The sequence below is a fragment of the Cherax quadricarinatus genome, chromosome 64 (genome assembly GCF_038502225.1).
Source record: "Cherax quadricarinatus isolate ZL_2023a chromosome 64, ASM3850222v1, whole genome shotgun sequence".
NCBI classification, from domain to species: Eukaryota; Metazoa; Arthropoda; class Malacostraca; order Decapoda; family Parastacidae; genus Cherax; species Cherax quadricarinatus.
The window spans coordinates 3379446-3399746 of NC_091355.1; the positions used below are offsets into that span (position 1 = coordinate 3379446).

General features: G+C 37.6%; 1 protein-coding gene across 3 annotated transcripts in view; it reads left to right on the forward strand.

The window, feature by feature from the left end:
• LOC128700070 (streptococcal hemagglutinin-like) overlaps window positions 1–20301 on the forward strand; it is a 156606-nt gene that overhangs the window by 29868 nt on the left and 106437 nt on the right. For all 3 annotated transcript variants that reach the window (XM_070098723.1, XM_070098722.1, XM_053793027.2), the window contains exon 3: window positions 4246–4406. In XM_070098723.1, coding sequence (XP_069954824.1) covers window positions 4246–4406 — 161 coding nt within the window. The remainder of the gene's footprint in view (window positions 1–4245; window positions 4407–20301) is intronic.

The following is a 20301-nucleotide window of genomic DNA, read 5'->3' on the forward strand; positions in this document are numbered from 1 at the left end:
ACCACAATTAGGTGAATACACACAAAACCACATTTGAGGGCACAATTTTTTGTGCCCTCAAATCTGCCACCTTTCAATATTTTTGACCTCAACACAACTGTTTGGGTCTTACAACCTCTTTGTGTGTGTGGAAAAAAAATATAAGACCAAATGGGTCCACACAGTGCATTGCAGATAGCATTGCCTAAATAGCATAAGTAAACAAATCAGGACTTGTTGTTCCACTGTCAGTTTCCCTTGTAGCAAACAACGTGTGGAACTGGCAGGAAGATGTCTCGTTCATTTCAAATTTATTAAAATTTCATGATACTTACAGTGGAATACAGTCAAAGAACAAGCTATGTAGATTTAGCCTAGGATAACCCGATATAGCCAAACAGTGTAACTTATATAATATAAACAATACAGCAGTATTCAAAATGTAGTTTGCATGTAATAAAGAATTGTTGAGCACAAAAGAAAGCCACTACCATGCAGTGCAGTTTGATTTGTATTACACTTTAAAACAATTGTAATACCATAGGTATTAGAAGTCCAGAGTAATAATTTCTACCAATTTATGCTACAGTATACATCAAGTGAGGCAGTGTTGGGTGGGCTTTGCATTTTTCTATGTTTAAAGTCCAGTTCTGTACTAAGTACATTGAAACATCTATATTGAAACATCAACATTGGAAGTTGAAGACTCGGATGAGTCACAGGGATGTTAGGAAGTATTTCTTCAGTCATAGAGTTGTCAGGAATTAGAATAGTGTGGCACTGGAGGACAGGAGTGTTAGGGAAGACATGATAACAACATACAAAATACTGCGAGGAATACATGAGGTGGACAGAGACAGGATGTTCCAGAGGGGGGGACACAGTTGGAAGTTGAATACTCAGATGAGTCAAAGGGATGTTAAGAAGTATTTCTTCAATCATAGAGTTGTCAGGAAGTAGAATAGTCTGGCAAGTGATGTAGTGGAGGCATGAACCATAAATAGTTTTAAGACGAGGTATGATAAAGCTCATGGAGCAGGGAGAAAGAGGACCTAGTAGAGACCAGTGAAGTTTCGAGGCCAGGAGCTGAGTCTCGATCCCTGCAACCACAATTAGGTGAACACACACAAAACCACATTTGAGGGCACAATTTTTTTGTGCCCTCAAATCTGCCACCTTCCAATATTTTTGACCTCAACACAACTGTTTGGGTCTTACAAACTCTTTGTGTGTTGAAAAAAAAGTATAAGACCAAATGGGCTCCACACAGTGCATTGCAGATAACATTGCCTAAATAGCATAAGTAAACAAATCAGGACCTGTTATTCCACTGTCAGTTTCCTTTCTAGCAAACAATGTGTGGAACTGGCAGGAAGATGTCTTGTTCATTTCAAATTTATTAAAATTTCATGATACAGTTTGATTTATATTACCCTTTAAAACAATTTTAATACCTTAATTATTAGAAGTCCAGAGTAATAAATAATTTCTACCAATTTATGCTACAGTATACATCAAGTGAGGCAGTGTTGGCTGGGCTTTGCATTTTTCTATGTTTGAAGTACAGTTCTGTACTAAGTACATTGAAACATCTAATATCATAAGAAACTAGTGTACTTAGTGTTACACATTAAAAGCTAAAAATCTGATAAACAGTCAAAACCATGTTAAATTGTAAAATATAAATATTGCTGCTGGATTTGTGCTGCTGTTATATAAATACATTGTTGGTGCATTTATGCTGCTGTTACCAAGTGATAATTTTTTTTTGCCAACTTCAGTACACCATAAAATCATAAGTTTTTATCAAATTCCACTCATTTTAGTCTTGTTAGATTTGTAAGTGTACTCTTTGGATCTGTAAGATTTTTTTTTTTTATCATGCTTGCCACTCCAGGAAATTTAATTTCCAAGTATGACACAGTTAAAGGGAAAAGGAACAGGATGGAGTGTATGAATTATAGGGAAATAAGTCTGAGTGTATGGTAGAATTATTGAAAGAGTACAGGGAAAGACAGAAGTTAGAATTGCTTACTAACGAGGAGGAGTCAGACAGTGAGATGAAGATAACAGGCTTATGCAACAAGCAATTGTCAGTGTGACAGTAAAATGAATGAGGAATAGGTTATTACAGCCAAGTAAAACGAAGCTTATTAAATGTGGGGATTGAAAAACAAAGAAAGGTGTTCCACTTGATGGTCTTATACACCCTGGAAAGAAGTGAACTTTTAGTTCTGGATGGTTTAATTGGTTTAGAATGTGCAGGGGGTTGTATAAAGTACTGCAGGGTAAAACAAGCCAGTGGAGTATGACAGAATACCTTAGCACTCCACTGCAACAATTAACTGATGAAGCTGCATCAGCATTCCAAGATCCCCAACCTTCAAATTGCATCAACCCCAGCCTTCAGCTTCAGTCCAGTAGGGCCACAGTCAGTCTTTTTACTTGTTTCAAGATGTAAAGCACCACCAACTTGACTTGAAGGTAAGTAATAAATACTGTACATTATTAATCCTTTGATTGTTTTGGCCGTATATATTTCTTACGAGCCAGTGTTTCGGACGTATATATACTCAGTTCTAGAGGCTTCAGATCAAGCAGGAGAAAGCTGGTAGGCCCACATGTGAGAGCATGGGTCTGTGGGGTCAGTGTGCACTGTATAAAAAAAATCCTGCAGCACACAATGCATAATGAGAGAAAAAACTCCATGTTTTTGGATTAAAACACCGAATTTGAGGTGTATTTTCCTATAGTATTTATGGATGTATTCTCATTTTCTTGGTTTCATTTGATAGAATGGAAAACATATTACAGAAATAGATATGATTTTGATTAGTTTCACACTGAAAATGACCTTGAAATTGAGCTCAAAGTAGCGGAAATGTTCGATTTTTACCAATGTTCAAGAGTAAGCAAATCACACCACACATCCAGTACACATCAACTAGAGTGTCTGATATTCTTTCACTAGTGCACATATATTATTTATACCATTTTTACAATAATGCAGTAATCTGCATAACAGTAAATCTTCTATTTTTTTTTGTAAATAAAAAATCAAAATAGAAAGCAAGAGTAATATAAGAGGGGCCTGGAGATGTGACTAAAGAACAGAGGATATGTTATTTTAGTGCCAAGAATGTCTGCATTGTTTATTCTGGACTCAATTTTGAAATTGGCATTTTTTTTTAATGTGTGTGAATTTAGCCAAATTGCCAATTTCTGACCACTTTATTGGGTAGTTGAAATCAATAAATGGGCGGTTTCTTGTACTCAGTTGATAGCAAAAATGGAGTTCTAAAGAAATTGCTATGAGTTTGGTCGACTGGAACAACGAAATTGGCCGAAAATAGCTCAAAGTCGGCAAAATCGCCGATGCATATAGGAGCGTAATCCCATAAGTTTTTGATCAGATTTCGTACTTTTGGTGTCATTACTATTGGGAAAAGATTCTCTATCATTTCATAACATAAGAAATTTTTTTTTTTTTTTTCCAAAAATTTTTTGGCACCAGGAGACACTTCAGGATTTGAGGTTGTGACAGTCAAAGAGTTAATGTAACTATTTTTTTTTTTTTAGCTACAAGTACTCATCCTTTGAAGAGTCTGAACTTCACTAGAGTTTAGGTATTTTGTAGAGCATCCTCATCAACACAGTTATGTAGAAACATGGTTTTTGATTGATTATGATGGTAAATTTTTTTTATGGAGGACTGCAACCGTATTTTACCCATGTGTTTTTCACTTAAGTCACGGAAATCAATGATAGTGCAATTTTTAGGAGCGTAATCTGTGCAAATTATGTCCACTTTATATACAGTACTCAGATAAGGGTAGGAGCTGTAGCTGCATTTGACATAAAAATGGCAAATGATAATGTAACTAACACTAGCCATGTTTTCCCTAGTGCCAGCCACATTTGGAGGATGGAAAACTACAGGAATAATTTCATTCTTCCATTAATGCCATCCTCAGTTAGCAGTACAGATATTGCAACTACAAAAAAAAAGAGGCTAGTGGTATCACTGACCACCTACCATTTTTTGCCATGGTCATGTGGTGGACAAAGGCATCTCTCAAGATGGGTGAGATTCTTGGGTTTGAGTATTGGCCAGTTGCAGTATATTCTTTGCTCTACAACCACTTGTTTCCATGGTTGCATTAATATTTGAACAGTGTATAGGCTGGCTTTAATGGCCGTCTAATATATATTTATAGATAGGTAGATAAACTGTATATAAAATAATGAATTTTTACTGAATTTCAGACTCAACCTGGTTTGTGCGAAAAGTTGAGCCATGGAACAGTGTACGAGTGACATTCTCCATCCCACGAGAAGCTGCCGTACGTCTACATCAGCTGGCACAGGCAGGAGATCAAGCACTGCGGCAGCTGGGTATTCTTTCTGTCCAAGTAGAAGGGGACCAGGTATGTCACTACAGTATTCTCAGTGTCATATCTTTTTTAGTTGCTCAGTCACAATTTTGTTCAAAGAATTTCATAGTTGTGGCACACACTGCTTCCAGCAATTTATTCTTTTACAGTGGAACCTCAAATTTCAAATGTATCGCTTATCGAACTGTTCGAAAATCGGCCGCTTTTTTCTAACCAACTTTGTCCCTTTTATCGAACTCGCACCTATTTTCGAACCGCTGGGTAATGGACCTGTTCACCAGCCCGCTCTGTCCGCGTCCCCGCACAGGCGCTGTAAGCCAGTCTGGCTTTGTTGATGCTTGAGTGAACACTAACCTGCGGTCTCATTCAAACATTTTATGAATAATTCGTTGTGTTTAGTGCTGTGGGACTGTGAAATAAGCTACCATGGGCCCAAAGAAACTTGCTAGTGGTACCCCTGTGGTAAAGAAAGTGAGAAACACTATAGATGTGAAGAAGGAAATAATACAGAAGTATGAGAGTGGTGTGAGACTTGAGCTTGCCAGGATGTATGAGAAAAACAAGTCGACCATTGCTTCTACCCTGGCAAAGAAAGAACAAATCAAGGAATCTGATGTTGTGAAAGGTGTTACTATACTAACCAAGAAAAGACCACAGACAATCGATGAGGTTGAGAAGTTGTTGCTGGTGTGGATCAAGGATAAAGAGATGGCAGGTGATAGTGTTTCAGAGACAATTATTTGTGAAAAAGCAAGGAAGTTGCATGCTTGTTCAAAGATTAAGGAGATTTGCGCCAAGTGGAATGATGTCCAAATGTTTGTGGAGAAGTACCACCCTGAGCAAGCTGAAACAAGCCATCTTTGCAACAAGTTCAGTGACAGAACCATGTCCCATTTTAGGGAAATCTTAGAGGCACCAGGAACAGAGGACTGTGGACAGTTATTTTGTGAGACAGGGGTCCAGTGACTCTCAATCTGGTCCTAGTGGCATTAAAAGACAGAGAAGGAAGTAACCCCAGAGAGGGCTTTGATACCTAAAGTCCTTATGTAAGGAGATTCCCCTTCCAAACACTAACCCCAACTCCCTCCTCCTCCCTATCTTCCAGATGCCATCACCAATCTTCAATAAAGGTAAGTAAAAATGTTATTTTATATGTTTATTTAAATTTATTAATAATTGTACACTATATTTGTTGTGTGTATGTAAAACTATAATGTAATACTATCTATAAAATGTATTTTTTTTTTTTTTTTGTGAATATTTTTGGGTTTCTAGAACAGATTAATTGTATTTCCATTATTTCTTATGGGAAATATTGCTTCACCTTTCAAACTTTTTGAATTTAGAACTAGCTCCTGGAACAGATTAAATTTGAAATTTGAGGTTCCACTGTACTCTCTAATTCACATTTCTACTATTGTGTCCTTGTATTCTTTGTATTACTCTACTGAAAATATTATTATTAACTAGTTTCATTTTTTCCTCCTTTAAATTTATACACTTTTTTTTTTACTTATTTTCCAGCATTGATGTATGGTATGCAGTGTCTTAATTAACCCTTTAACTGTCCAGATCCCAAAATTAATATTGCTCCCAGTATTCCTTTTTTTTTTATGAAATAGTAGGGAATCATGTTCTTAAGGTAATGACACGAAATGTATGAAATTTGTTGGAAAAATTACAGAACTATGCAAGCACAAAGTTAGCTTGTGTGGAACTTACGCAGTGCCGATTTTGCCCACTTTGAGTTCTGTTTTCAATAAATTCCATTTATTGCAATTTAAAAACTGTAGTGTAAAGCACCCTTCTGGCAAGACAGTGATGGAGTGAATGATGGTGAAAGTTTTTCTTTTTCGGGCCACCCTGCCTTGGTGGGAATCGGCCAGTGTGATAATAAAAAAAAAATAAATCTTCTGTCGACTGAGCACAAGAAACCTCCTATTCAACTTTTACAATTACCCTATAAAGTGCACAGAAGTCAGTAATTTGGTCAGTTTTACACAAAATTAAAAATACTATACCCATTTAAAAATAGTGCAAAATAAAATTGGTTGGTATCCCAGTTGTTTCTGAGTCAAAAGGTATGTGATTACCTGTGTGATGATAGGAGTAGATCTGTACTTGTTGGGTTATCTTTATCACAAATATATTGAAAGTGCCTAACACCTTTAGCATATGCTGCATATTTATAGTAATATTCAGGGTTGATTAACCCTTTGACTGTCGCAACCCCCAATCCTGAAGTGTCTCCTGGTGTCGCAAAATTTAAAAAAAAAAAATTATTTTTTTCTTATGAAATGATAGAGAATCTTTTCCCGATTGTAATGACACCAAAAAACGAAATTTGATGGAAAACTGACGGAATTATGCTCTCGCAAAATTAGCGACCTCGGCGCTGTTTACAAATCGGCGATTTCACCCAATTTGAGCCCTATTTTCGGCTAATTCCATTGTTCCAGTCGCCCAAACTCATAGCTATTTCTTTAGAACTCCATTTTTTCTATCGATTGAGTACAAGAAACTGCCCATTTACCGATTTCAACTACCTAATAATGTGGTCAGAAATTTGCAATTTGGCCAATTTCACGAAAACTAAAAAATATGACAATTTCAAAATAAGGTCCAGAATGAACAATGCAGACATTCCTGGCTCTAAAATAACATTTTCTTTGCTCATCAGTCATGTCTCCAGGCCACTCTGATATTACTCTTGCTTTCTATTTTCAATTTTTCAGTCACGTCTCCAGGCCACTCTGATATTTCTCTTGCTTTCTATTTTGAATTTTTATTCAAACAAAAAATAGAAGACTTACTATTATACAGACTACTGCAGTACTGTAATAATTGTATAAATAACATCAACCCATTCATGACTGCATATTAGAATGGCTAGTTGGACATTTATTGGGCAATGGCATCATTTGTTTATTTTTGAACATTGGCAAAAATCAAACATTTCCCCTACTTTGAGCTCTATTTCTAGGTTCTTTATACAGTAAAATCAATCAAAATCACCTCTATTTCTATAATATGTTTTCCATTCTATCAAATGAGACCAAGAAAACGAGAATACAACCATAAATACTACACGAAAATAGACCACAAAGTCGGCATTTTAATTAAAAAAACGGTCGGAGTTTTTTTTTTCCTCATTATGCACTGCGTGCTCCAGGATTTTTTTTATATGGTGCACACTGACCACACAGACCCATTCTCTCTCATGTGGGCCTACCAGCTTTCTCCTGCTTGATTTGAAGCCGCTAGAATTTATGAGTATATATACGTCAAACATGGTACCTCGTAAGACGTATATATACGGCTGCGACAGTCAAAGGGTTAAATAGAAGATGAGAGAAAGCAAGTTACAGCCAAGTGAAAATATTTTCATTGAAGTCTATAGTATGCAGAGCAATTCTGACCAAATTATGCTAATATGCAGTGCCTGCATTCTGAAGGAGGGGCATTAATGTTGCAGTTTTATAACTGTAGTGTGAGTGTGCCTCTGGCAAGACAGAGATGGAGTGAATGATGAAAGATTTTCTTTTTTTGGGCCACCCTACCTTGGTGAGAAATGGACAGTGTGTTAATAATTATAAAAAATGGTAATTTTTTTTTTTATTATTATCACACTGGCCGATTCCCACCAAGGCAGGGTGGCCCGAAAAAGAAAAACTTTCACCATCATTCACTCCATCACTGTCTTGCCAGAAGGGTGCTTTACTCTACAGTTATATTTATAAATATTTATATATGCTGAAGTTGAATTATAAAATCAAAAGGAAGAGAATATTCTGATTTTATATAAGACTAAACATTAACCCTTTCTCTTATCGAGACCCCCTGCTCACAAACTTGCTCTCAGTGTTGAAGAATTTAAAAAAAAAAAAAAAGTGAAATTATAGACAATTTTTTCTCAATGGTAATGACACCAAAAGTACAAAATTTGATGGAAAACTTATGAAATTATGCTCTCATGAAGTTAGAGGCCTCGGCAAAATGTGCGCATCAATGGTTTTGCCCACTTTGAGCCCTATTTTCAGCCAGTTCCATTGTTCCAGTCGACCAAACGCATAGCTATTTTGCTAGAACTCAATTTGTCCTATCAACTGAGTACAAGAAACTCCTCATTTACCAATTTCAACTACCCAATAAAGTGGTCAGAAATTGGCAATTTGGCCAATTTCACACAAATTTCAAAAGATACCAATTTTAAAATAGGGTCCAGAATAAATAATGCAGACATTCCTGACACTAAAACAACATTTTCTCTGTTCATTAGTCATGTCTCCAGGCCCCTCTTATATTACTCTTGCTTTCCATTTTTAATTTTTATTCACAAAAAAAAAAAATAGATTTACTGTTATGCAGACTACTGCAGTATTGTAATAATTGTATAAATAATGTCAACCCATTCATGACTGCGTATTAGATTGGCCAGTTGGACACACATTGGACAGTGACGTCATTTGTTTACTCTTGAACATCAGCAAAAATCGAACATTTCTGCTACTTTGAGCTCATTTTCAAGGTATGTACTTTTCATCATGAAACAAATCAAAATCATCTCTATTTCTGTAATATATCATCCATTCTGTCAAATGAGACCAAGAAAACGAAAATAGAACCATGAATATCATACGAAAATACACCTCAAAATCGGTGTTTATAGCCAAAAACACGATTGGATTTTTATTTTCCTCATTTACACTCTGTGCTGCAGGATTTTTTTTTATACTGTGCACCCTGACCACGCAGACCCATTCTCTTGCATGTAGGTCTACCAGCTTTCTCTTGCTAGATTTGAAAGCCGCTAGAATTTTTGGGTATTAATACGGCACCAACATTGGCTTGTAAGCCGTAATAATACGACACTGACAGTGAAGGGTTAATACAATAGTAAGAAAGTTTTCCATTTAATAAAAAAAGAACAATTATGCATAGCTTTGTGCAGAGATAAAGCAAATAAACATAAGATTTTAAATTAGGAGTCAGGTGTTAACATTAATGGTATCTTAAAATTTAAAGTACGTGATAAGTAGTGCAAACAATTGAGCTAAAAATGTGTTTAAGCATTGGTTGAAATAGTTGTGATGCACTTGTTATGATGTAAATAAAAGCAGTTAGCTGATTTGAATTTCATTCAAGTACTTCCTCTCAAATCCGGAATAATATAATTTACATTAATCAAATTTTTCCTCAATAGTCATTGACCATAAATAATTTTATCAGATAATACATCAATGCTTTGATTACAGATCATGCTGAGCCCTACTCAACTCAGAGGCTACTATAACAGCAGCATTAACAAATTTAATTTAAAAATAGTTTTCCTGGTTTGAATAATTTTCATGAAGTCTTATTTTGTGGTAATGCATACAGTAATATTAGGTGAACACAAAATAATTTGCTATTAACATGTACAAAGTTGAAGTGGTGGCTGCTGCCTCAATTTTTATCCCTCAAGATGCAAATAGGTCAAGGGAAGTAGTATTTAGGATGTTCATGCATTGCTTGTAGCCTATTAAAATATTTTGGAGATTTTGGAATTCTGAGATTTGTAGAAAACATAGAAAGTGTAATAGGACTAGAACTATGTTCATGGTAACCTGAATGATACCTGCTTTCTAGTTTATTTGCTTACAGCTCACACTGCCATACTTATTTTAAGCCTATTTCAACCATTTACTGTGTATTGCTTTATTTGAAAAGAAATACATTACTGTATTTTAAATTCCTTCATTTATTTTTTCCAGTAGTTTCAAATTGTGTCCTCTCATACTCCTGTTGCTGACTTTAAGAAAATATTTCCTATATGTATTTCATGTATTGTAAACTAGTGTGTAGTTAAGTTTTCTCTCCTGTCTTTCAGAGAGGTTATTTCCAAAGTTTTGTTGGTCATATTTTATAAATTGTATTTTTTGTATTTTCTTTTTGGGGATTTTCTTTCTTTTTGGGTCACCCTGCCTCGGTGGAAGATGGCTGATTTGTTGAAATTTTTTTTTTATAAATTGTAAGATACAGTGGTCCCTCGTTTTTCGTAATTAATCCATTCCTGGAAGTGTGACTATTATCGAAATTGAAGATTTTCGAATCTATATTCCCCATAAGAAATAATGTAAATCCAATTAATTCGTTCCAGACCTCCAGAAGTATCAACAACAATTTTTTTTTTACCTTAAAGATAGATTTACATGCACAAAAGAATGAACATTCAGTATGACAGTTACCTTTATTGAAGGCTGTTGTTGATGAATGGAAGACAGGGAGGAGGAGAGAGGGAAGAGAGGTTAATATTTGGAAGGGGAATCCCCCTCCATAAGGACTCTAGGTCACTTCCCTATCTTAAATATAGATTTACATACAAAAAAAAAAATGCCAAATAAATGTAAAGCACTAATAAAATGTATAAATGAACATTTAACATCACACTTACCTTTCATTGAAGACTTGTTGGTGTGTGCCAGAGGGAGGGGAGGCATGGCGAGTTTATTGTTGGAGAATGACACTAATATCAACTCTACGGCTTATCTATCACAATTCAACTAATATGACATAATAAACAACTTTAATAACATAGAAACATGGAATATACTCTAGAATGAATAAAATAAGTCATTATGTATGTCATGAGAGGTGTTGTGTTGTTGAGTGTATAAGGGCCACTGAGAGTAAGCCGTCCATAATGTTGGTGAAGCAGCAACTGAGGCGACAGTGTTTTCTGTTTATTTATTTTTATTTATTTATTTATTTACAATTTGAGCACACATACAGAGGTACAAAAAAATACAGATAAGAGCAGCATGCCAAAGCCACTTATACTATGCATAGCATTACGGGCTGGCTTAAAATTAACTTAAGATTAACTAAGCAATGATGAAATCAGTGATAAAACATTAATGTAAACAGATTCCTATAAAGCACAAGTGAGTATTACAAAGACAGGCCATATGGTTGCATGCATTGTTGTACATTCAGTCGTGGAGTATTCTGTTAGGTAGTGTATTTAAAAAATAATAAAGTTAGATTGGGTTTTAGGTTTAACATTTATGTGATATAATTGTGAGAAACATTTAAGATATACAATTTATAAGGTTCAGTTATTCAGTATTTATTTGGTTTTGGGTGAGTAGGTGATCTTTGAGAAGAGACTTGAATTTATAAACAGGTAGTGTTTCTTTTATATTTACAGGTAATGAATTCCAGATTTTAGGGCCTTTTATGTGCATTGAGTTTTTGCATAGTGTGAGATGGACACGAGGAACATCAAAGAGTGATCTATGCCTTGTGTTATGGTCATGTGTTCTGTTGAGGTTGGCAAGATGTTTGAGGGGAGGGTTAATATCGGAGTTAAGTGTTCTATGTATGTAATAGGTGCAATAATAAGTATGGAAGTTTTGTATGGTGAGTAGGTTTAGTGTATTGAATATTGGTGGAGTGTGCTGCCTGTAGTGAGAATTTGTTATCATTCTAACTGCAGCCTTTTGTTGGGTAATTAGTGGTCTGAGATGGTTAATTGTTGTTGAGCCCCATGCACTCCCTATATAACTCCAACAACATTGGAGGAGTTGGTGGAATCACTGAATCACTGAAGAAGGCACTCTCTACCACCATCACAACCACTACCACCCTCTACCATCATCACTACCACCTTCTACCACTATCACAACTGCTACCACCATTACTACCACCTTCTACCACCATCACTACCACCTTCTACCACCATCACTACCACCTTCTACCACCATCACTACCACCTTCTACCACCATCACTAGTGAACCCTCTACCACCATCACTACCACCGTCTACCACTATCAACTGCTAGCACCCTCTACCACCATCGCTACCACCCTCTATCACTATCACAACTGCTAATACCCTCTACCACTATCACAACTGCTTTCACTCTACCACCACCACCTTCGTATTTTTCTACAAACTTTTTCTTAAATTGTGTGTGTTTCTCACATTCTTTACCAAAGGGCTGGCACTAGAAGCTTTCTTTGGAGCCATAGTGACTTATTTAGCAGTTGCAAGCACTAAAATGAATGGAATATTATGAAATGTATCGTATGAACTCGTGGGATCATCCTCATTCACTGATAAACAGTGGCACACTGGTTGGGAATGGAGTGTGAGGCAGCTCAGGGCTGTGTGTACGCGTCCCAGACGAACGACGATTCGCGAGCCAGTGTTTTGACGAAAATAACATTACGATTTTCGAAAATTACGACTATCAAGCCTTGCGATTATCGAGGGACCACTGTACTTTTGTGCAATTCATTTAACTGTTTATATTGAGGCATTACACGGAAGAAAAGAATGAACATAAACAACTGCCAAAATCTGGGTTAATGGACAAATTCATTCCCTAATGCGTCATCTGTGGGAATGTTGATATTGTCTTTTGCACCTGTAAATTAGGCTCAGAACCCAATAACAAAGTATGGTAACTTGAGCTTCATAGCTTCGATTTCCCCCATGCCTGCATTTTTATGCATTGTTTGAATTTGATGTTTATTTTTTTCTACCACTCATTGTCTTATTTAGTCTTATGTTCTTTAAGTATGGACACTATAGAATAAGTCTTGTTTATTTCTTTTTTTTTTATTAACACATCGGCTGTTTCCCACCAAGGTAGGGTGACTCACGAAATCGTAATGACACGATTGCAAATAAACCATACCACGGGCGGGATTGAACCCGTGGTCAGAGTGTCTCAAAACTCCAGACCGTCGCGTCTGTAAAAACTTGCATTTGTGGTCACAGTGGTGCCTATGCTAACCTTCCTATGGTGTAGAAATATACCTAGTTGGACGAATCTTATTGTGGCTAGCTGGTCTAGTGGCTAACGCGACGGTCTGGAGTTATGAGACACACTAACCGCGGGTTCAATCCCGCCCGTGGTATGGTTAAGGTAGGGTGGCCCGAAAAAGAAAAGCTTTCACCATCATTCACTCCATCACTGTCTTGCCAGAGGTGCATTTACACTACAGTAATAAAACTGCAACATTAACACCCCTCCTTCAGAGTGCAGGCACTGTACTTCCCATCTCCAGGACTCAAGTCCGGCCTGCCGGTTTCCCTGAATTCCTTCATAAATATTACCCTGCTCACACTCCAGCAGCATGTCAAGTTGTAGAAACCATTTGTCTCCATTCGTTACTGTCTAAGACGCTCATGCATGCTTGCTGGAAATCAAAGCCCCTTGCACACAAAACCTCCTTTACCCCCTCCCGTAGTTCAATCGCTAGTGCGCACTGCTCACACACTGAGGTCCGGGGTTCGAATCTCCTCTGGTACGGCTGGAAAACATTAGGGACGTGTTTCCACAAGACGCCTGCTGTCCCTGTCCCTGTTCACCCATTAGTTCAAAATGGGTACCTGGGTGTTAGGTGACTGGTGTGGGTCGCATCCTAGGACAAAACTGACTTAATATGCCTGAAATGCTCAGTATAACAAGGGGCTTTCTATATAGAAGTATGTCATTGATGTCAGCTAGGCCTATATACCATGTACATGGTATACAGGCTGTCCTCTACCCCGCCTTCCCTCCACTACATATTTATATGCTCGAAGTCGTTCTATTTTGTTCCATCCTCTCTGCATGTTTGAACCACCTCAACAACCCCTCCCCAGCCCTCTGGATAATAGTTTTGGTAATCCCTCACCTCCTCCTAATTTCCAAACTACGAATTGTGTGTGTTATATTCACACCACACGTTGCCCTCATATACGACATCTTCACTGCACCCAGCCTTCTCCTTGTTGCAACATTCACTACCCATGCTTTGCACCCATATAAGAGTGTTGGTATAACTATACTCTCATACATTCCCCTCTTTGCTTCCGTAGACAAAGTTCTTTGTCTCCACAGACTCGTCAGTGCACCACTGACCTTTTTTCCCTCATCAGTTCTTTGATTCACCTCACCTTTCATAGACCCATCTGCTGACACGTCTACTCCTAAATATCTGAATACATTCACCTCCTCCATACTCTCTCCCTCCAATATGATATCCAATCTTTCATTACCTAATTTTTTTTTGTTATCCTTATCACCTTACTCTTTCCTATATTCACTTTTAATTTTCTTCTTTAACATACCCTACAAAACTCATCCACCAACCTCTGCAACTTCTCTTCAGAATCTCTCAAAAGCACGGTGTCATCAGCAAAGAGCAACTGTGACAACTCCCACTCTGTGTTAGATTCTTTATATTTTAACCCCACGCCTCTTGCATTCACTTCTCTCACAGCTCCATGTATAAATATATTGAACAACCATGGTGACATCACACATCCTTGTCTAAGGCCTACTTTTACTGGGAAATAATCTCCCTCTCTCTCCTATATACTCTTAACCTGAGTCTCACTGTCCTTGTAAAAACTTTTCACAGCTTTTAAATAACCACCTTCCTATTCCATACATTTGCAACATCTGGCACATTGCTCCCCATCCACCCTGTCATATGCCTTTTCAAAATCCATAAATTCCACAAAAATGTCTCTACCCTTATCTAAATACTATTTACCTATCTTTCACTGTAAACACTTAGTGTACACACCCCCTACCCTTCCTGTAGCCTCCTTGTTCATCTGCTATCCTACTCTGTCTTACTCTTAATTCTTTCAATAATAACTCTACCATACACTTTACCAGTATACTCAACAGACTTGTTCTCCTATAATTTTTGCACTCTTTTGTCTCCTTTGCCTTTATACAAAGGCATTATACATACTCTTTGCCAATCCCTAGGTACCTTACCCTCTTCCATACATTTATTAAATAAAAGCACCAACCACTCTATTAACTATATTCCCTCCTGCTTTTAACATTTCTATCTTTATCCCATCAACCCCAGCTGCCTCACCCCCTTTCATTCTACCTACCGCTTCATGAACTTTCCCCACACTCGCAACTCGCTTCTCACTCCTACAAGATGTTATTCCTCCTTGCCATATACAGTAGGGCCCCGCTTTACGGCGTTTCACTTTACGGCGTTCCGCTAATACGGTCATTTCAAATTATGACCAAAACTCGCTATGCTGCTCCCCCCACCTGACTTTCTAATACGGTCACCACGCCCCACCTGGTTTGTTTAATTCTCTGTGAGATCCGTAAGCACTAAGTCTCTCCATTATGTCTGAAAACTCCAAAATTTTAAGTGTTTTTAAAAGTTATTTCATATTTTATATATACTCTAATTATATTTATGTATACCTGTACTTAAATAAACTTACATACTGTGCTGGCATGCAGGTACACATTAAAATCAGTAAGAGTGTCTTATGTCTCCAGACGTCACATTAGTAATGATGATAATCACCGAGTCTCATGTAAATGTCGTATATTACATTAATATACACGTTTTCATTAATCCATCTACGATATTTTTTCAAAATTATATAATAAACACGATGCATAACATATAAATATGATAAATACACCCCACAGTAGAATAAATAAACATAAATATGAGATGTGGTAGCAGACGACTTGCACAAGTGACGCCATATTAGAAATAATAATAATAATCACCGAGTCTCATTAAATGTCATATATTACGTTAATATACATTTTCATTAATCCATCCATGATATTTTTTTCAAAATTATACAGTAAACATAATACATAACATATAAAGATGATAAATACACCCCACAATAGAATAAATAAACATAAATATGAGATGTGGTAGCTAGATAACTTGTACAAGTGACGGCAAGAATTACATTTTCTCAAATCTAACATAAGAGAAAATGTGTTACTGGGGGTAACTGTAGAAAATTATTCCTTTCGTATGTAAGTTTATTCAGGTATACACAAATACAGTTACATATATTATCATACATAACAGCATATGTGTAGAGAACCCAGGATAACCCAAAAATGTCAGACAGAGTGACTTATTTCCATTGCCTTTACTCATAGCATCATTTCTTCTCAAAATGATGTTACATGAGAATGGGAGTGATCTTCTTTATTTATTCTACCGTATCAATGTAGAGACAACCTGTACACAATGTAACTTGTACACAAACCAGACGTGTACACTTTGTTGTTTACAAAACTTACCTTCGCCTGGTTTGTTTACATAACTCTGCACCTGTCCTCTCTCATGCACTCATTCTTTCTCTCTCTCATTTATTCGTTTTATCTCATTTACTTACTCCTGACCCTACATTAAGACTACAAATATTTTAAGGTAAGTAATGAGTGAACTGTATATACATTTTATCGCTCTGGGATGCTTAAATATTATAGAATAGTATGTGTGGGTGGGTTGACCTGGTATGTTAGCCCAGCTGACTACCATACATACCACACTTGATTTTTTACAATAAATACTACTCATCTCACCCTAGATTAAGACTACAAATATTTTAAGGTAAGGAATGAGTAAACTGTATATGCATTTTATCGCTCTGGGATGCTTAAATGTGATAGAGTATTATGTGCAGGTGGGGCGGCCTGGTATAGTAGCCCGGCTGACTACCATACATACCACACTTGATTTCTTAAAATAAATACTACTTGTCTCACCTTAGATTAAGGCTATAAATATTTTAGGGTAAGTAATAAGTGCACTATGTGTGTATTGTACTTTTTTATTGTTTTTTGATGCCTAGTTCTATTGCTAACTTAATATATGTTAGTGTAAACTTGTTATCTAGTATTTGTATGCATTTATAAGTGGAAAAAAAGGGTGTTCCACTTTACGGCAATTTCCGCTTTATGGCGGTAGCCTGGAACCTAACCTGCCGTATAAGTGGGGCCCTACTGTACATGAAATCACAGCTTCCTTATCTTCACCAACATTTAACAATTCCTCAAAATATTCCCTCCTTCTTCCGGATACCTCTAACTCTCTATTTAATAACTCTCCTCTCCTACTTTTAACCCTTTGACTGCTTCGGCCGTATATACTATATACGTCTTACGAGCCAGTGTTTCGGACATATACATGTATATACAAGTACCATCTGACTTACGACCGAGTTCGGTTCCAACTAACCGGTCTTAAGCTGAAATGGACGTAACTCGAACCTTACTACTGAATATCAACATCACATTTTTGTAATGACTTATTTTGTTGTATTTTCATTTCATTTTTTACTTTACTTTTTATGCTGTTTGTACTGTATTTTATACTGTAAGGTTTAGGATAAACACTGTATACAACACAAACAGTTGTTTATTTCCCAGAAATTTGGCATAAAAAACACGGTCGTAACTCAAATGGTCGTATGTCGAGCAAGTTGTAAGTCGGATGGTAGGTGTACTCGATAATTCTAGCGGCTTTGAATCAAGCAAGAGAAAGCTGGTAGGCCCACATGTGAGAGAATGGGTCTGTATGGTCAGTGTGAACTGTATAAAAAAAGTCCTGCAGCACACAGTGCTGCAGGACTGCTTGCAGAGGCAATGGCAATGTTCGCAGCTTTCACTGAGACCCACATAAAGGATCACTTGGACAACGAAATATGGATCCCAGGTTACAACCTATACAGATGTGACAGAGTGAACAGGCAAAAGGGGGGGGGGGGGGTTGGCCTGTACATTGCAGAGTCACTTGTTTGCACAGAACTGCTAAATGCCTCAAATGATGTAGTGGAAGTTTTAGCAGTAAAGGTCGAGAACCAAAACCTAGTCATTGTGGTAGTCTACAAGCCTCCGGATGCAACATCCCAGCAATTCCAGGAACAAGCCTCCGGATGCAACATCCCAGCAATTCCAGGAACAGCTGTTAAAAATTGACCACTGTCTGGAAAATCTTCCAGCTCCTGCACCCAACATCTTGCTCCTGGGGGATTTCAACTTAAGGCACCTAAAATGGAGGAATATAGCAAATAATATTGTTGCAGTAATAACACCAGGAGGCAGCTCTGATGAAAACTCACACTCACACGAGCTTTTAAATCTCTGCACAAAATTCAATTTAAACCAGCAAATAATAGAGCCTACTAGACTGGAGAATACACTAGACCTCATCTTCACTAACAATGATGATCTGATAAGAAATGTCACCATATCAAACACAATATACTCAGATCACAACATAATTGAGGTTCAGCCATGTATGCGTGGAGCCCCAGACCGACATAATGAGACTAGTCACGAGGGAGCATTCACCAAATTCAACTTCAATAACAAAAAACATAAAGTGGGACCAAGTAAACCAAGTCCTAACCGATATAAGCTGGGAAGATATACTAAGCAACACAGACCCCAACTTATGCCTAGAACAGATTAACTTGGTGGCAATCGATGTATGCACAAGGCTTATTCCTCTAAGAAAAAGGAGGAGTAGATGTAAAATAGAAAGAGACAGGCGCTCCCTTTACAGGCGACGGAAAAGAATAACAGAGCAGCTAAAAGAGGTCAATATATCTGAAATGCATAGGGAGACACTGGTCAGAGAAATAGCAAGCATCGAACTCAAGCTAAAGGAATCTTATAGGAGTCAGGAATCGCGGGAAGAACTAAAAGCCATAAATGAAATCGAAAGAAACCCAAAGTATTTCTTCTCCTATGCCAAATCAAAGTCGAGAACAACGTCCAGTATTGGGCCCCTACTTAAACAGGATGGGTCCTACACAGATGACAGCAAGGAAATGAGTGAGCTACTCAAGTCCCAATATGACTCGGTTTTTAGCAAGCCGCTAACCTGACTGAGAGTCGAAGATCAAAATGAATTTTTTTATGAGAGAGCCACAAAATATGGTTAACACAAGCCTATCCGATGTTATCCTGATGCCAAATGACTTCGAACAGGCGATAAATGACATGCCCATGCACTCTGCCCCAGGGCCAGACTCATGGAACTCCGTGTTCATCAAGAACTGCAAGAAGCCCCTATCACGAGCCTTTTCCATCCTATGGAGAGGGAGCATGGACACGGGGGTTGTCCCACAGTTACTAAAAACAACAGACATAGCCCCACTCCACAAAGGGGGCAGTAAAGCAACAGCAAAGAACTACAGACCGATAGCACTAACATCCCATATCATAAAAATCTTTGAAAGGGTCCTAAGAAGCAAGATCACCACCCATCTAGAAACCCATCAGTTACACAACCCAGGGCAACATGGGTTTAGAACAGGTCGCTCCTGTCTGTCTCAACTATTGGATCACTACTACAAGGTCCTAAATGCACTAGAAGATAAAAAGAATGCAGATGTAATATATACAGACTTTGCAAAAGCCTTCGACAAGTGTGACCATGGTGTAATAGCGCACAAAATGCGTGCTAAAGGAATAACAGGAAAAGTCGGTCGATGGATCTATAATTTCCTCACTAACAGAACACAGAGAGTAGTCGTCAACAGAGTAAAGTCCGAGGCAGCTACGGTGAAAAGCTCTGTTCCACAAGGCACAGTACTCGCTCCCATCTTGTTCCTCATCCTCATATCCGACATAGACAAGGATGTCAGCCACATCACATTGTCTTCCTTTGCAGATGACACCCGAATCTGCATGACAGTGTCTTCCATTGCAGACACTGCAAGGCTCCTGGCGGACATCAACCAAATCTTTCAGTGGGCTGCAGAAAACAATATGAAGTTCAACGATGAGAAATTTCAATTACTCAGATATGGTAAACACGAGGAAATTAAATCTTCATCAGAGTACAAAACAAATTCTGGCCACAAAATAGAGCGAAACACCAACGTCAAAGACCTGGGAGTGATCATGTCTGAGGATCTCACCTTCAAGGACCATAACATTGTATCAATCGCATCTGCTAGAAAAATGACAGGATGGATAATGAGAACCTTCAAAACTAGGGAGGCCAAGCCCATGATGACACTCTTCAGGTCACTTGTTCTATCTAGGCTGGAATATTGCTGCACACTAACAGCACCTTTCAAGGCAGGTGAAATTGCTGACCTAGAAAATGTACAGAGAACCTTCATGGCGCGCACAAC